This window comes from Epinephelus moara, chromosome 17, assembly GCF_006386435.1.
Source record: "Epinephelus moara isolate mb chromosome 17, YSFRI_EMoa_1.0, whole genome shotgun sequence".
Classification (NCBI taxonomy): domain Eukaryota; kingdom Metazoa; phylum Chordata; class Actinopteri; order Perciformes; family Serranidae; genus Epinephelus; species Epinephelus moara.
The window spans coordinates 10,143,130-10,156,890 of NC_065522.1; the positions used below are offsets into that span (position 1 = coordinate 10,143,130).

Sequence of the window (13,761 nt, forward strand, 5' to 3'; positions counted from 1 at the left end):
TGATGTTTCTTTCTCTGAACTGAACCGTTTATTGTCTGAATTACTACAAATACAAAAGATACAAAGGGAAAGAAACTATCCATAGGTGCAAGTACAGTAAAAATGACTTGTTGCTAGTTTCCCTCTGACCCCACAAAGTGTTGGTAAAAGTGGTGCATACAAACTGTTTTAGTGAAAACACGACACCTTCATAATGTGACATTCAGGAGTCAAATCCATTAGGACTTCATTCAAAACACCAAGAAGTGTTACGTCGACATAAAGTCACTCAATGTTATTAGTGCTATAGGCTTAACTTTAAACATATCGGATACAGTTTCCTGAGAATAGTGAAAAGCAAAGAGGATAAATAGAAGAGAATGTTGAAGTGGAATAAGAATAAAGAACAAAAGCTTTTCTTGATGTACTGCCAGTGGCAATCATGGCTGTGGGCCAATGGCGTGCTGTCCTAGGCCATGAGGAGGCGGTGCACTTTCTGCAGCTGTTGCTGAGATAGGACGAGGCGGTGGACTTGTTCCTGTCCACGGGTGCATGGAATGGCAACGCGACCCACAAACACTGTTCCTCCCTGCTTCTCTTCCTTTGCCTAAGAAACAACAAATACATACACATGATGTAATTTTACATGTGTAATGTGACATTTATGCAAACAAGTATTGAAATATGAGTTGAACAACTTTGTTAGATCTTGGACCTGATGGTGTGTGTGTGTATGTATTGTATGGTTTTACCTTAACAAAGGAGGAGATAGGGAAGGTGGCGAAGTCAGAGGAAGCCTTAGCGCCAGGTTGATGGGAGACCACATGTTCAGCTACTTCTCCCTGAAACAGAAAGATGTCCAAATATTTGGTTTTGTATTGCTGTCAGCTTACTGACATGGTGAGGAGAGCACATACAATTCTGAAGCTGTTACCTTGAGTTTGGCCAGAGCATCACTGAGGCTCTGCAGTCGAGCTGTCTGCTCCAGCAGCTGGGCGCTGGCACTAACTGGAAGAAACACAGGAGAGGACAAGAGAAAAAATTAATCACTTCACTTAGCTGTAAAGAGAGGAAAGTCCTGAAACTGAGACACACACACACACACATACCTGCTGTCTTCCCAGTAATGTCCACCACTTTAACCTCTGAACTCAGCTTGAGCAGAGTTGACAGCATTTGGTCAGTCCTGCGATAGATTCCTGTATTGAGTCCATCTGGTGGCATGGAGCTGTCTTTGGATGCTTGTGGTAGTTTGGGAGGGCAGAGTGGAGGCAGGGAGGCCAGCTGGGCTCTCATCTTCTCCGCCTGTTAGCAACATATACCCAGTTATATGTCAATATCACCAAACTTGAGGGCTGTACTTTCATGTCTTTAACATTTGAAACTTTGAATGGCTCATATTCTATCATGTCTTCACCAAAAAAAAAAAAAATACAATATAATCCATGAACAAAATCTTTAGTTTAAATGAATTCGTCAGATTCAATGAGTTAATCTTTTTCATTAATTCAACATTCTTTAAAGGTATACTATGCAGGATTGACAGTTACTGTATGGTAACATGCTTGCCACCAAAATTGAAAGGAAAAGCCAACCTCAGATTCACTCTCGTTTGGCATTTTGCCTCGCTATACTAGCGTTTTTTGGTCCTGTGCCTCTTAAATGCTCGCTGCTTACAGTCTGGCACCTGGTTGCTACTTGTTTATAAAGACCTGAGCTTGGCTGGGATACACACCCAGCCACCACTGGAAACTAATTCTGCAAATGGTATAACATTAATAATCCTGGTACAGCCTTAAATGTATCTGCAACTGTGCAAAATACCAGTTTAAACAGGATGAACAGACATGCAAATACATAAAACAAGTGTTGATTTAGAATTTGAATGTCAACATTATAAATGAAGCTTTGAACGATTTGGTACAGCTCTACCAGACTTAGCACAGCTTACTAGCCATACCACTATACAATACTACTAACTCTGACACCAGCGTACCTTGAGTCTGTTGTTTTCATTCTTGAGGTGTTTAATGCCCAGCCTCTGGGCTTCAACCTGCTGCCTGAGGAGAGGAGAGTCCACCACCTGTACTGGTCCTGCCAGAGATGGAGGCAGACCTGTTGCAGAGAGAAAGGGAGAATGGTGAGGCATTCAGTCACTATAACAGCTTGTGTTTGTCTCCAAAATGTGGAGACTATTTTTGTGATTGTGTAGTACAATTACACCACCTGCAGGGGAAACATCTCAACAGCTGGTTGAAACTGCTTTTCAGAGGGTTGAATTAGAGGCCATCACATCTTTTATCAAACATTAAATGACAATCTGCTTTCAAAAAGTGACCATAACTACACAGACATTCACCTCCTGCGGCTCCCTGAACAATGGAGGCAATTCCAGAGGCAGGTTGGGCTCTCAGGCCCTCAATGGTCATCTTTGATTGGTTGTTCAGACGTTGTTTCAGCTCTGCCTTCTCTGCCTCCAGCTGGTCGATATCAGCCTGCAGGGCATCCATCGTCTCCTCAAACTCCCTGAAGGTAAGGAGGAAGGACAGTGAGGGGAAACAGAAAAAATGTGTTGAAATGCAGTCATGTCTTCTGTTTGTGTCTCAATCGTTCTTACTTTTCTTTCTTCTTTAGCAGGGCGAGGTTCTCATCCAGTTTGGTCTGAATCTTCTCCACCCGTTCGTCTGCGTCTTTGGTGGAGGTGTCCAGCTTCTTCTCCAGCAGGCTCAGACGGACGTTGGCCTCGCTCAGCTCTTCACCCTGTGAAGGAGGTACAGCCACATCAGTTACGCCTGCTGTTTCTGATTTGTTCCATTTCAAACTGGCAGACTTGTGTAGCATGTCAATATGCAGAGAAACATTGAGTGATTTCTGTTGTTTGCTTGAGTGTCTCACCTTGATCTTGAGGGACTTCTTGAGCTCCTTGATGACCGTCTCTCTGTCTTCTAGTTTCACTCCCAGACCTTCAGCGTCAGTCATCTCAGCCCTGACGATGGATGCTCTCATTTCCACTGGAGGAGTCTGAGGATGTGGAGGACAGGATCAAACAGTAAGAATTGGAACAGGGAAGACATGACACACTGTAGAAATGTGCTTGGGTTTAAATCAAAGTGAAAAAGTGAAGGCATACAGATACCTTGCCCTGTGGTTTGTCAGCATCGTACTCTCCTTCCTGCATGGCCGTAGCCATCTTGTTCATGGTTGCAATGACGGAGGTGCAGGACTGTCGCAGACACTCTGGACCATTCAGGCCGTGAGCACCATACACCTTTGAGAAAAGAGTTTAGATTTAGATAACACAATATCACCTCACTTTAAACCAACCACCTGTCAAATTGTCACAGGATAGTGTTTAAAACTTAAGTTCAACACGAATCAGACAGTATTTGGAAATACTTAGTCCTGCTTCAGTGCTCAATGTGTCTTGTAATCAAGTCAGCATACTTTTGACTACCTTGAGTATTTAAATTCTTTATAGAAAAATCCCCAACCATTGTACATGATTATTTAGTGTCAAACTACCTGCTCCACAGCCTTGCAGGCAATATCCTCCAGTTTGAGAGCATTGAGGCCTTCCTGTTCTGCCAGCGGAGCAACCATCTGAGCTCCAGCTGCAGCCAACTCCTGTAGCACAGCCACCACGCGGGTCTGCTGGCGCCTGCACTCTGTCAGCGTCTCCGACACCTCCCAGATGAAACACAACATGTCAGTCAAACATATACTGTGGAGCAATACTTTCATACAGCTGTCATCTGTGTGTGTGTGTGTGTGTTAACTTGTCTATGTGTTTGTTTCTGTGCCCTATACCTGTGGTCCAAAACTGAGAGCAGCAGGCACTCCAACCACATCTGTTCCAGGCATGCGGCGGCGGATCTTCTTACAGAACTGTTTGATATCAGAGCAGGAAGTGTCCAGATCCTTCAGAAGGACAGAGAGGCCAGAGCTCTCCTGACCTGCTGCCAGGAACGCCCGCAGGCGAGCTACCTCCACTCCCATGCAGTCCAGGGCACTCTGGGTAAACTGAGAGGTGAGAGGGTACAATTAGTGAAGTTAGGAAACCCTATTGCTGTATTCTAATCTCTATTTTACTTTGCTCATCATAGGTATTTTATTTTTGTTTTTTTTTCAGGGAGAAAAGTATGTTTCAAACATTGCAATTGTTGGGATTTGTGTTTACTGTGAAACTAAAGAAAAGTACACTGCTGAAGAAGCTTGAGATACCTTAATGTGATCAGCTAGCTGCACTGTGCAGTCCTCAGTGTGATCTGCCAGATGGACACTGTACAGTTGCTGGAAGACAAATCAACAGTGAGACACTTTTACGAAAATATTATGAGAAGTTGGACCAAAATCATGACGTTGGAAAATAGATTGCACTCCTTTCTTTTAGGGTGCACTTTAAATCAATAAATTTGATTGCGCTGGTTTTTCTGGAAGACCAATACAAAAGCTGTTTATTAAATATAAAACTACATTTATTTGTTACCTGATAGTACTTGATGGCCTTAGTCAGAGGTTCCACCTGAACAGTCTCATCGAGCTGATCTTTATGCAGCAGGTCAATGAAATAATCCAGAGAGCGCTCATGGAAGCTCATTTCAGAGTAGAGAGTACCCATGCGCTTAAAAACCTCCACGCTGCAGGTATTTAGAGCCCTAGAAGAACCAAGAGGAGAAAAAACAACAGGTATCAATAATAATATTAATATCACAGCAATAATTATTCAGAAGAAATCTAATTTTTGTCATTTGTAAAGAACAGTAATTCTGCTTTTGTCTCTGGCAGCCTAGACACAATTCTCGGAAAATTCCGTTTTATTTTTGACCCATTTGCAGAAGCTGCAGTGCTTACTGTTCATATTTATGCAGAGTGGCCTGCAGCAGACTGAGGGAGTACACCAGTCCTGCGGCAAAACTGCGCTGTTCTCCTGGAGGCCCTCTGAGCCCCGTCCCCTCGGCCAAGTTCCCATTCAAGTCAAACTTCTCCTGGGCCTGTTTACTGATCAGCTCAGCCTATCAGAACACGTAGAATAACAGAAACAAATGAAGAAAAACAAAATATAAAAGCACTTCTCACAAGTCCACCCACAAACACATTAACCGCTCCATACCTTGCAGATGAGCCTGGGGATGAGCAGCAGGACCAGAATACAGTCGTGATCTCCACCGTGACGGAGGAAGGAGTCCGGCATGAAGGAGGTGAGGAGGGATACCTGTCTGTTTGACTGAGCCACTTCCATTTTCCTCAGCTCCATCTCAATGGCCTATGAACACAGATCATAAGCTCATGTCATCAAAGGTGTAAAACGGGTAAACTCATCACTTTTGGCGCGATAACACATGAAGATTACCTACCTTGGCATAAGCCTTGGTCTCTGCAAACTTAATCTTGAAGTCAAATAGCTCAGCAGGAGGCTGCTGAACTTGTTCAGCATTTGCGCTCTGCTGGCTGACCAGCTCCCTGTTGGCCTCCTGATTCACAGGGAAAAAGCACACACAGTGTCAGGACATCTTGCGAATATTTCTTTGAGCATGCATGTTTCCCTCCTCTCCACCCACCTGCAGGCTGGCAGTGAGATCTCTGTATTTGCTGATGGTCTGCTGGTAATCAGCCACAGTCTCCTGGGCAGCCTCCACCCTTTTCTCAGCCTCTCTGACCTTCGCTGCACTCAGGTCCACCTGCTCCCTCAGCTCCATTTCCGTCTCCCGGGCATTCTCTTGGAGCTCATCGTTCATCTCGTTGATGGCCTCCTAATGTTAGCGAGTTAGAGGTCAGTGATAAATATCCTTTTTTTTTTTAAATCTTATTCTTTTTTTTTTTTAAACTATTTTCTGGTTACTTATACCATTATGTTAGTACAAGCTAACTGCTTCTGAATTCTTGAATAGTATGAACATATATTGTATTGGTTCGAAAAAAGAAACATCAGTGGACTTAATACTGGAGATGGGAATCCTAAACGCAGTTGTACAAACCAAATCAGTGACGGTTTCTCTCAGCTCTCTGACTTTCTCCTCCAGGTCGAGGTTCCTCTCAGTCAGAGTCTCCACCATCTCCTCTGACCCCAGAGCAGCATCCACCTGGTATGAAGTACACACACACACACACACACACAAGCATATGTGTACAGTTAAATTCTGAGATGGCAAACAAATAAGAACAGTCCTTGTTTCTTTTAAATGTCCACTATAAGTACCTCAGCCTAAACCTTTTCTGTAAATAACTGTATTTATATTCACTGTAGTGTAACCTCCAGAAAGCATAATCAGAAACTCATTCCTCTCTGTAATCATATTCCTTCTCTTTCTCGTGTCTTGCTGACTTTACCTGCTCCTTCAGTTCATCGATAGTGGCTTCTGCCTGCTTGACCTCGGCCTGCAGTTTTTCCTTCTGAGTCCTCAGAGCCTCCAGCTCAGTGTTCTTCTTCTCCATCTGCTTCTGCAGCTTCACGTGCTCCTGCTTCTCTGAAGTAGACAGGTCACGCATCCTGAGGAGGAAAAGGAAAATTAAAACATGTTTTATCAGGTGCGGACCAAAATGTTGACAGCTAAACATGCAAAAGTTTCAATGAGTACTTTTAAAAAAAAAAGTATACTTTAATCAAAAGGAGGTTTTAAGACAGTTGACTGACCGAACCAATGCCTCCTTCAGTCTGCCATTCTGCTCCTCCAGCTGTTTGACATGGTAGCTAGAGGCAGCTCCATCTGAGCCTGCAGGAGAGAACAGAGGCAACACAGTGAGGGAAAGCAGTGCATAAATAAAAAAGAAAGAAAGCGAGAGAGACACAGGTAAAAGAGATAAAAAGGCCTTTGTGGACTAGTGAGTAGAGTACAAACCTTTCTCTGAAATCTCATGTCTAAGGATCTCCAGGTCCATGGAGAGCTCCTCCACTTTCTCTTTCAGTGTGTCTACCTCCACTTGCAGTGACTCTGCCCGCTCTTCTGCCATCTCTTTGTCCAGTGTGGCCATCTCTATGGCGTCTGCTGTGTCAGACATCTCCTCCATGTAGCGGTCCTTGGCCTCCTGTGCCTCACGAGCTTCCTGAGAGGAGGGGGTGCAAAAAAAAACAACTTTAGAGTCTCATATGTAACAGTGGAGCTGCTTCTCTCACTCTTACGGGCTTGGAAAATGTTTCATGTTGTATAGATCTGTATTAATTTCATCTTTGTCACAATTTATTGTAAATACCGATAATGCTAAACGTCAGCATTGTGTGTACCTTCTTGGCCTCTTTGAGTTGTTTCTGCAGCTCAGCCTGCTGCTCCTGCATTTTGGTCTTCCACTCTTGAAGCTGCTCCAGCTGGATCTTGTGTTTCTCGAGCTCCTTCAGCTTGGCCTTGTCCTCCGTCCGCTTCATCTTCAGCGTTTCCAGCTTCTCCTCCAGGTCCTTGACCTGAGCTCGCATTGATTCCTCCTCCTGAGATGGATGGATGGGTGGAGGGGAGAAGTGAGGGGACAGTTTAAATGTGCTGCCTTTAGCAAAGGTAGAGGATTAACTGGACTTCATTTATGACCCCAGATTTTATTTTTTAGGCAGTAAAGAAACATAAAAACAATATTCCGCCACCAAAACCCAAGAGCAAGGTTATAAATGTAAATTTAGCTGCCCCAAATTAATTTGCCAATAATTTCCTCAGTTAATTAACTTAGTATTCACCGCCTCAACAGGAACATTAACATTAAAGATCAATAAAGAGAGATTAATCCATTCCCTTCCAACACAATGGTGGAATTGAGTGTTTCATTCAGTGTCTCAGAACGTTAAACCATGCATCATCACTGCATAATTTACCGTGAAGACATTACAAACCAAACTCAAGTATTGAGAAGATGTGCTGAGGGTCATTTTGCCCTCTAATGTTACGAGTTTGTTAGTAAACTCATGCCAGGTATCATCAGCATGCATGTAGCCATTGGAAAACTCTACCTGCTTGGAAATGGCAGGTTCCACCTGGTCAAACAATAACATGAATGAAATGGGATAGCTCATTAAACTGACAAATATGATGGAAAAATTAAAACAAACTGATGGAAATGTGACAACATGGCAAAGCTGGAAGCACTAAAATAATGAACTGATCTTTAAAAGAGCACATGTTGATCTTTTGTGCTGTTGATATTGTCATCAAATCCACATGAAACTATGAAACTTTACACCTTTTATGGGCATATTCTTTAAGTCGTGCTGACACCAAAATTGGCTCTTCTCATTCTCAGTGACCCACCTTGCTTGGAGTCGCTGGGACCGGCGCTGCCACTGCTGCAGGCGACCCGCTGGGCTGAGGCATAACAGGAGCCCCCAGTGCACCCTGGTGGGAGGAAAGGCCCGCCTCACTGACATCAGACAGGGAGGATGGCAGGCTTTCACGAGACGCCTGTTGACCAAGGCAGGTATGTGTTGGAGAGTAACGAGATGAAAAATAGGAAGGAAAGGCAGATGGCATGGTGTTAGGTATTTGAATGACAGCAAACAATCCAATAATAAAAAACAAGAGCGTCTCCCACATACAACTTTCAAACCATTAGAACATCCAGGGTAACATGCTGTGCCGCTGAATTCACCTCATGACAGCTTATGAGCTAAAACACAATAATCTTCCTGAGTTCATGTGTCGTCCGAGACCAAACATTTCATCTCCTAGTGTCCCTCGCCAAGAATGTTGTCCTACAAGTTTACACAGACACCACTTTTATCTGGTAGAGCCCAGTACCTATGCACCGAAGGACAACAAATCACCACTCCCAGTGACATAACCAGTGAGGTACCCCGATATGACAGAGCGTACCGTGAGTGACAGGCTGGGCCGTCCAGAGGGACGTAGCAAAAGGGAGGGGAGGGAGGTGGCAGGCGTGAGATGACTTGGAGTGCTCCACTGCCACAGCATGATCATAGAGACTGTGTTAGGACTCCCAAGGGTTATTTGTCAAACTCAGCTACAAAGTTAGATTAATGCTACAGAATAAAACCTTGTTTAACTGTGTTCTTATTCATACACATTATAATTACCAAGACAGTTACACAACCATCCTGCTATTACGCTCATACTGTATATATTTATACAAGTGCAGAGAAGTACAACCAACTTTTGAAAAGAAAGTTTTAAAATTTTAAACATTGTAAACAACATTGACATAATCATCAGACAAAGCGTACAATGATTAAATACTCAGAATTTTTTTTACCATTCTGATCAAGGTTTTAAGGGTCAAGAAAAAACACTAAATACTTATACTAAATGACTTCCAATGATGTACCTTCATATCAAATTACAGCATAAACCTAAATCAACTACAGCCACACATCATCTGTTAAATAAGTAGGTGTTCGCATTTATGGTAATTATTTCTTCTGGTAGATAAGCCACCTGCACCCTACACCTCCAAATATTCAGTTGTAACTGTGCAGCCATTATGAGACCACTACTGTAGTAAAAGCTTTTAGATGTAATTACCAGAACCTGCTATCTAGTTGACCATAGGACTATTAAAACCATCCAACAGGACCTTCATGAGAGAATTGCTTACTGAAGAGCCAATATATATCCATAATTATGAATCTCAATCTTAGATTTGTCAAATTAATGCAATCCTGGTTGTGTTCTTACTGTAGTTTGAGAATGAGCATGCACTTCTTATCATACAACACAAAAATGCATGGCCTTTGAAAAGATTTCAAACATTTAAAGCTGTGCCCTTGATTAAATTGCCAAGCACCCACAGAACGCAGAAACATTAAAATAACAAAACATTTCAAAACTGCTGTTTTAAATCACTGTTTTCCTCCCCCTGTCTGCTGTAGACGAGCTCACCTTTCCAGAGCGGCGGGTAGAGGACTGGAGGAGGGGAGGAGGTGAGTTGCAGAGAGAGGGATGGACATACACGCGCGCACACACACACACACAAGCGCACACACGCACGTACACACATCCAGTGGTGAAGCAAGATAAGAGATTAGCAGCACAAAAGAAGCATACCAGCTGTTAGTTCATATCGACTGATCATCTTTGATGGCTGCATGCACCGTTTAACACCATTTTAAAAAGCAGTTATTCTTCATGAGTCACGCCATAGAAGCAGAATAAAATGTGAACTCGTGGAACAAATGTCACTGAATTGTGAGGCCAGGAGGAATGAGAAAGAAATCATCTTTATGACCTTACAACTGTGAAAATGTTGCCTCTAAATGTGCACACTGGATGCCTTCACCAGAATACAAAAGTAAATCAAACAGAAAGAGCAAACAGACAACATCTGGTGTGCAAAATGGAGTGCAGCAACAGAAAACCGAGAGAAAATACAATGAAAATCATGTCAACAGATGAGATGTCTTTATGTCCCGTGCAAACGTCAACACGTCAAAAGGAGAAATAAATACAAAAGATGAGTTGCCACGTTAGTGTGATTAAAAACAACCAAAGCAAAAGCAAATGTGCTGGATTTAAAAGTTTCTACCTTCTTAACGTTCACAGGTGTCTGCAAAAGGTATTCAGAAAAACAAAAATGAGACCCAAAGGCTGGAACCCATTCACAATGTACAGAAAAGAGAGGAAAACACTGCAAAGGACAAGTCCGGTCTGACTTGTCTTGTTCAACACATTCAAACCAACATGAATGCTCTGAAAAGGGCAGGAATTGAAAAAGATTGAATATTTGGACAAGCAATATTTTTTAAATCCACAGTGCATACACAAAGATCCACAAAACCCAACAATCTTTGAAGCCAAGTCATGGAACCCACACAAGATTACTAAAGTGACAAAGAATGAAAAAAGCTGGGAGGTGCAGGTAAAGGTAGCCTACCTGCTTGGTTGTTCTGGGAGTCTCAGGAATGTCTGGAGGAAACAAAATAAGAATTATTATCTACCGACAATATTATTATTAAGTTTGAGATACTGAGTTTTAAAAGTATGAATTTCAAACACAGTTCACACTCACCTTTTTGTCTTGGTATCTTTGCAATGCCTGATTCAGGAGTATCTGGTGAGGTGGCACTGGAGCCATCTTCCACCACCTGGATCTGTACAGAGTCACAGAGAAACACAGGACAACATGGACATAAAAAACAAGGGTGGGAGCAGGAACAAACATCATTTGTAATCGTACATTCTGGAAAAAAAGAAAGGATCCTCAAACATATCCTATTAAACTATTCACACTTTTCATACTAATGAAAGTATACAGGCATTCTTTCCTGCATCTCAACACATTTATGCCACCAACCTGGGACTGTCTGACAAATATCCCGTGATTTTCCTCACAGGTGAAGTAGCGTTTCCCCTGCACGGTGCCATCATTCTTGCCTTTGGCCTCATCCAGTATAACGCCAACCCATTTCCCAGAGGCAAAGAGGGTGGCGCCAATATAGGCAACGGTACCACGCTGACCCTTCCCTGTCACCTCAACAATAGAGCCAATCTAGGGGAGGAGATGCAGAGATAAGAAGATGGCAGACTGTGAGTCATTACATATTTGTTTATAGTATTTTGTTTATTTACATCAATTTCCTACTTCCTTGTATCTGTATTGGAAAGTGACTGACCTTTGGAGGTTTACCACTCTCCACCGTTCCTGCACTGCTCATTTTGCTGATCAGTGGGCTGGTCAGCTGGAGGATTTGGGACATACAGATGGGGGGAAATATGGAATGGAAATGAGGGGTTAGGTGAGAGAAGTAGACAGATAAGGAAGAGGGAAGGTGAGGTCATTACAAACCAAAGAATTTATTGTTAAAATTTCTTACGTCTTCAAATATGGAAGCTTTTATATCTGAATTTTGCTCAAATAGACATAGCTTACTATGGAGTATGCATGGCAAATTATTTTAAATTATTTTAATTTTTTAATACTGTCCACCAGATGTGCAAGTGACCTGAACAAACGTATTGTTTAATGTGCAACAATAACAACCCATAATTCTCCCTGCTCTAGCTACTAAGAGTAGTCTTAGTACTTAAAAATATCCAAGGACATAGTCCTAAGGCCATAAAGCACAGCAACATACTCATGCACCCAGTCATATGTCCTGGACCACACCAAACTTCCTCAAGTCACATCTCTGCCTTGCTCACACAAAGATGCTCATTCAAGACAAAATAGGACAGCAGTAGAGTCTAATCCTTTTATGGAGCTGTGGAGACACATGAATTCACACTGCCTTGCAGTTTTAAACCACAGGGCAGAAAACTGGATAGACCAGGGTTATCAAATGCTTATGAGAGAAGCAAAGAGAAGGATGCAGACTCCTCTACATTTATTTAGGATTAATGGGAACATAGCTTGCCTGCGGGTCAAACATAAGGACAGAAACTTCATCTTCCCTTCAGGATATCTAGAGTTACTCAAATTATATTCCTGCTTGTTTTAACCGATTAGGACTCAAAATGCTACAAAGTGAATCCTGCATCCAATGTATGGTGAGTGCCCAAAATTAACTTTTACAAGTTTAGCCATTATAATGTAATGACTTCTACTGTTTAAATGCATCAATCTAAAGTACAGCTGATGTACTTAATTAGATTATTCAATATCGAGTGTCCATGTTACTCACCCGGGGGGTATACGAATGTCGCCTGTTCATAGCCATAATAACAAATTAAGATGGTTTTTCTCCTCCAGTACAAAGATAAGGCTCAAGTGCTAATTTTTCTCTGCTTTCACATGCCTTCCTCTTCCAGAGAGAGAGGAGAGGACAGTACAAGACTGTGATTTGAGGGAGGGATCATGTGTGGTGCATCACAGCACGTCACATCTGATTTAAACTGAGAAAGAAAGGGTGACATCTAGCTGTTGTGTCTTCCCACAGGACAAACACATGGATGTTAGCTTCAAATATTAATGGAGCCACTTCAAAAGCAACTTACAGTTTTACATTTCTATAGCTAGGCTAATTACATGACACTAAGTTGAGATTTCTGTTATACATTATATTCTCGTATTTAATGTTTTATAACGTCATCTTTAACAAACTAACATGTTAACAAATGCTCTTGTAATTATTCAATCAGTTGCCAACTGACAAACGGGCTAACTTTAGCTAACATTTCTTCGCTTGGTATCGTTACTGTTATTTAGAGGATGCTAGGTTAATTTAATCATTTGTTTTTATTCTGTCAAAAAGAAAATAGTGCATAAGATGAGTATAACGTTGCCACACTTGCAAATAAATACACAAAGCAACAAAACAGCTGCTTTACGACAGGAAGAGGGTGGACAAAGTGCAATAGAGAGAAATGTCCTAAAAGGCAATCAAGCTATTCTGCTTTAATGTTGCTGCACTGTCAGCTTGCGTTACGTTCAGATTAATACTAACAGCCATATACTAAATAACTGTATACTGGCATCACTTACGCTTTACTTTGTCATTTAGGTTTAGCTATACGTCAGAATTGAGTTTTGTGCTAGCTAGTTTGGCTTTAGCCACCGTTAAAACTGGCCAACTCAGTTTAGCAAGCAAGCTAAAATCAGAAAGACAAGTACTGTTAAGAAGCTAACACAGAATACCTGTATTTTGCAATTAAGCTTACCTGGCATACACAGAGATTCCTGTCTTTAAATGTAACTCTTTGAGGTGTTCATGCAGATAAACAATGATCCCCTGTTGTTATTTTGTGGCTAACTAGCTTAGAAATCCGGTAGTCTTTTCCGTTTTTTGACAGGTCACTTCCGGCGGCCTGACAGACCTAAGCTGAGAAGAACAGTGGAAGTTAGCGCCCCTAGTGGCTGCACCCACTCCTTATTAAAAACTTACTCCCCCGCCGAGCCCACTGAGCTGAAAAATGATCC

General features: G+C 42.2%; 2 protein-coding genes across 8 annotated transcripts in view; one reads left to right on the forward strand and one right to left on the reverse strand.

The window, feature by feature from the left end:
- Window positions 1–13,639, reverse strand: LOC126403758 (dynactin subunit 1-like). 7 transcript variants are annotated; one of them, XM_050066510.1, is made up of 32 exons: window positions 13,503–13,639; window positions 11,519–11,584; window positions 11,200–11,394; window positions 10,915–10,996; window positions 10,780–10,811; window positions 10,432–10,452; window positions 9,789–9,812; window positions 8,766–8,852; window positions 8,205–8,354; window positions 7,907–7,930; window positions 7,199–7,396; window positions 6,816–7,020; window positions 6,611–6,689; window positions 6,307–6,466; window positions 5,955–6,059; window positions 5,538–5,729; window positions 5,334–5,450; window positions 5,090–5,242; window positions 4,831–4,991; window positions 4,466–4,634; window positions 4,201–4,269; window positions 3,787–3,999; window positions 3,502–3,663; window positions 3,116–3,247; window positions 2,875–3,000; window positions 2,597–2,739; window positions 2,339–2,505; window positions 1,976–2,094; window positions 1,089–1,284; window positions 914–987; window positions 732–821; window positions 1–586 (listed from the first exon to the last, which is right to left on the reverse strand). In XM_050066510.1, the coding sequence occupies exons 2-32, from the start codon at window positions 11,558–11,560 to the stop codon at window positions 449–451; spliced, it is 3,825 nt and encodes a 1,274-aa protein (XP_049922467.1). In that variant the 5' UTR covers window positions 11,561–11,584; window positions 13,503–13,639; the 3' UTR covers window positions 1–448. The 7 variants fall into 7 exon arrangements, with proteins under 7 accessions (XP_049922467.1, XP_049922468.1, XP_049922471.1 ...); XM_050066511.1 differs by lacking the exon at window positions 9,789–9,812; XM_050066514.1 differs by lacking the exon at window positions 8,766–8,852.
- Window positions 11,350–13,761, forward strand: part of tdrd7b (tudor domain containing 7 b) — a 27,607-nt gene continuing 25,195 nt past the window's right edge. Inside the window, exon 1 of the mRNA XM_050066519.1 lies at window positions 11,350–11,432. The gene's annotated coding sequence lies outside the window, so the exon portion shown is untranslated. The remainder of the gene's footprint in view (window positions 11,433–13,761) is intronic.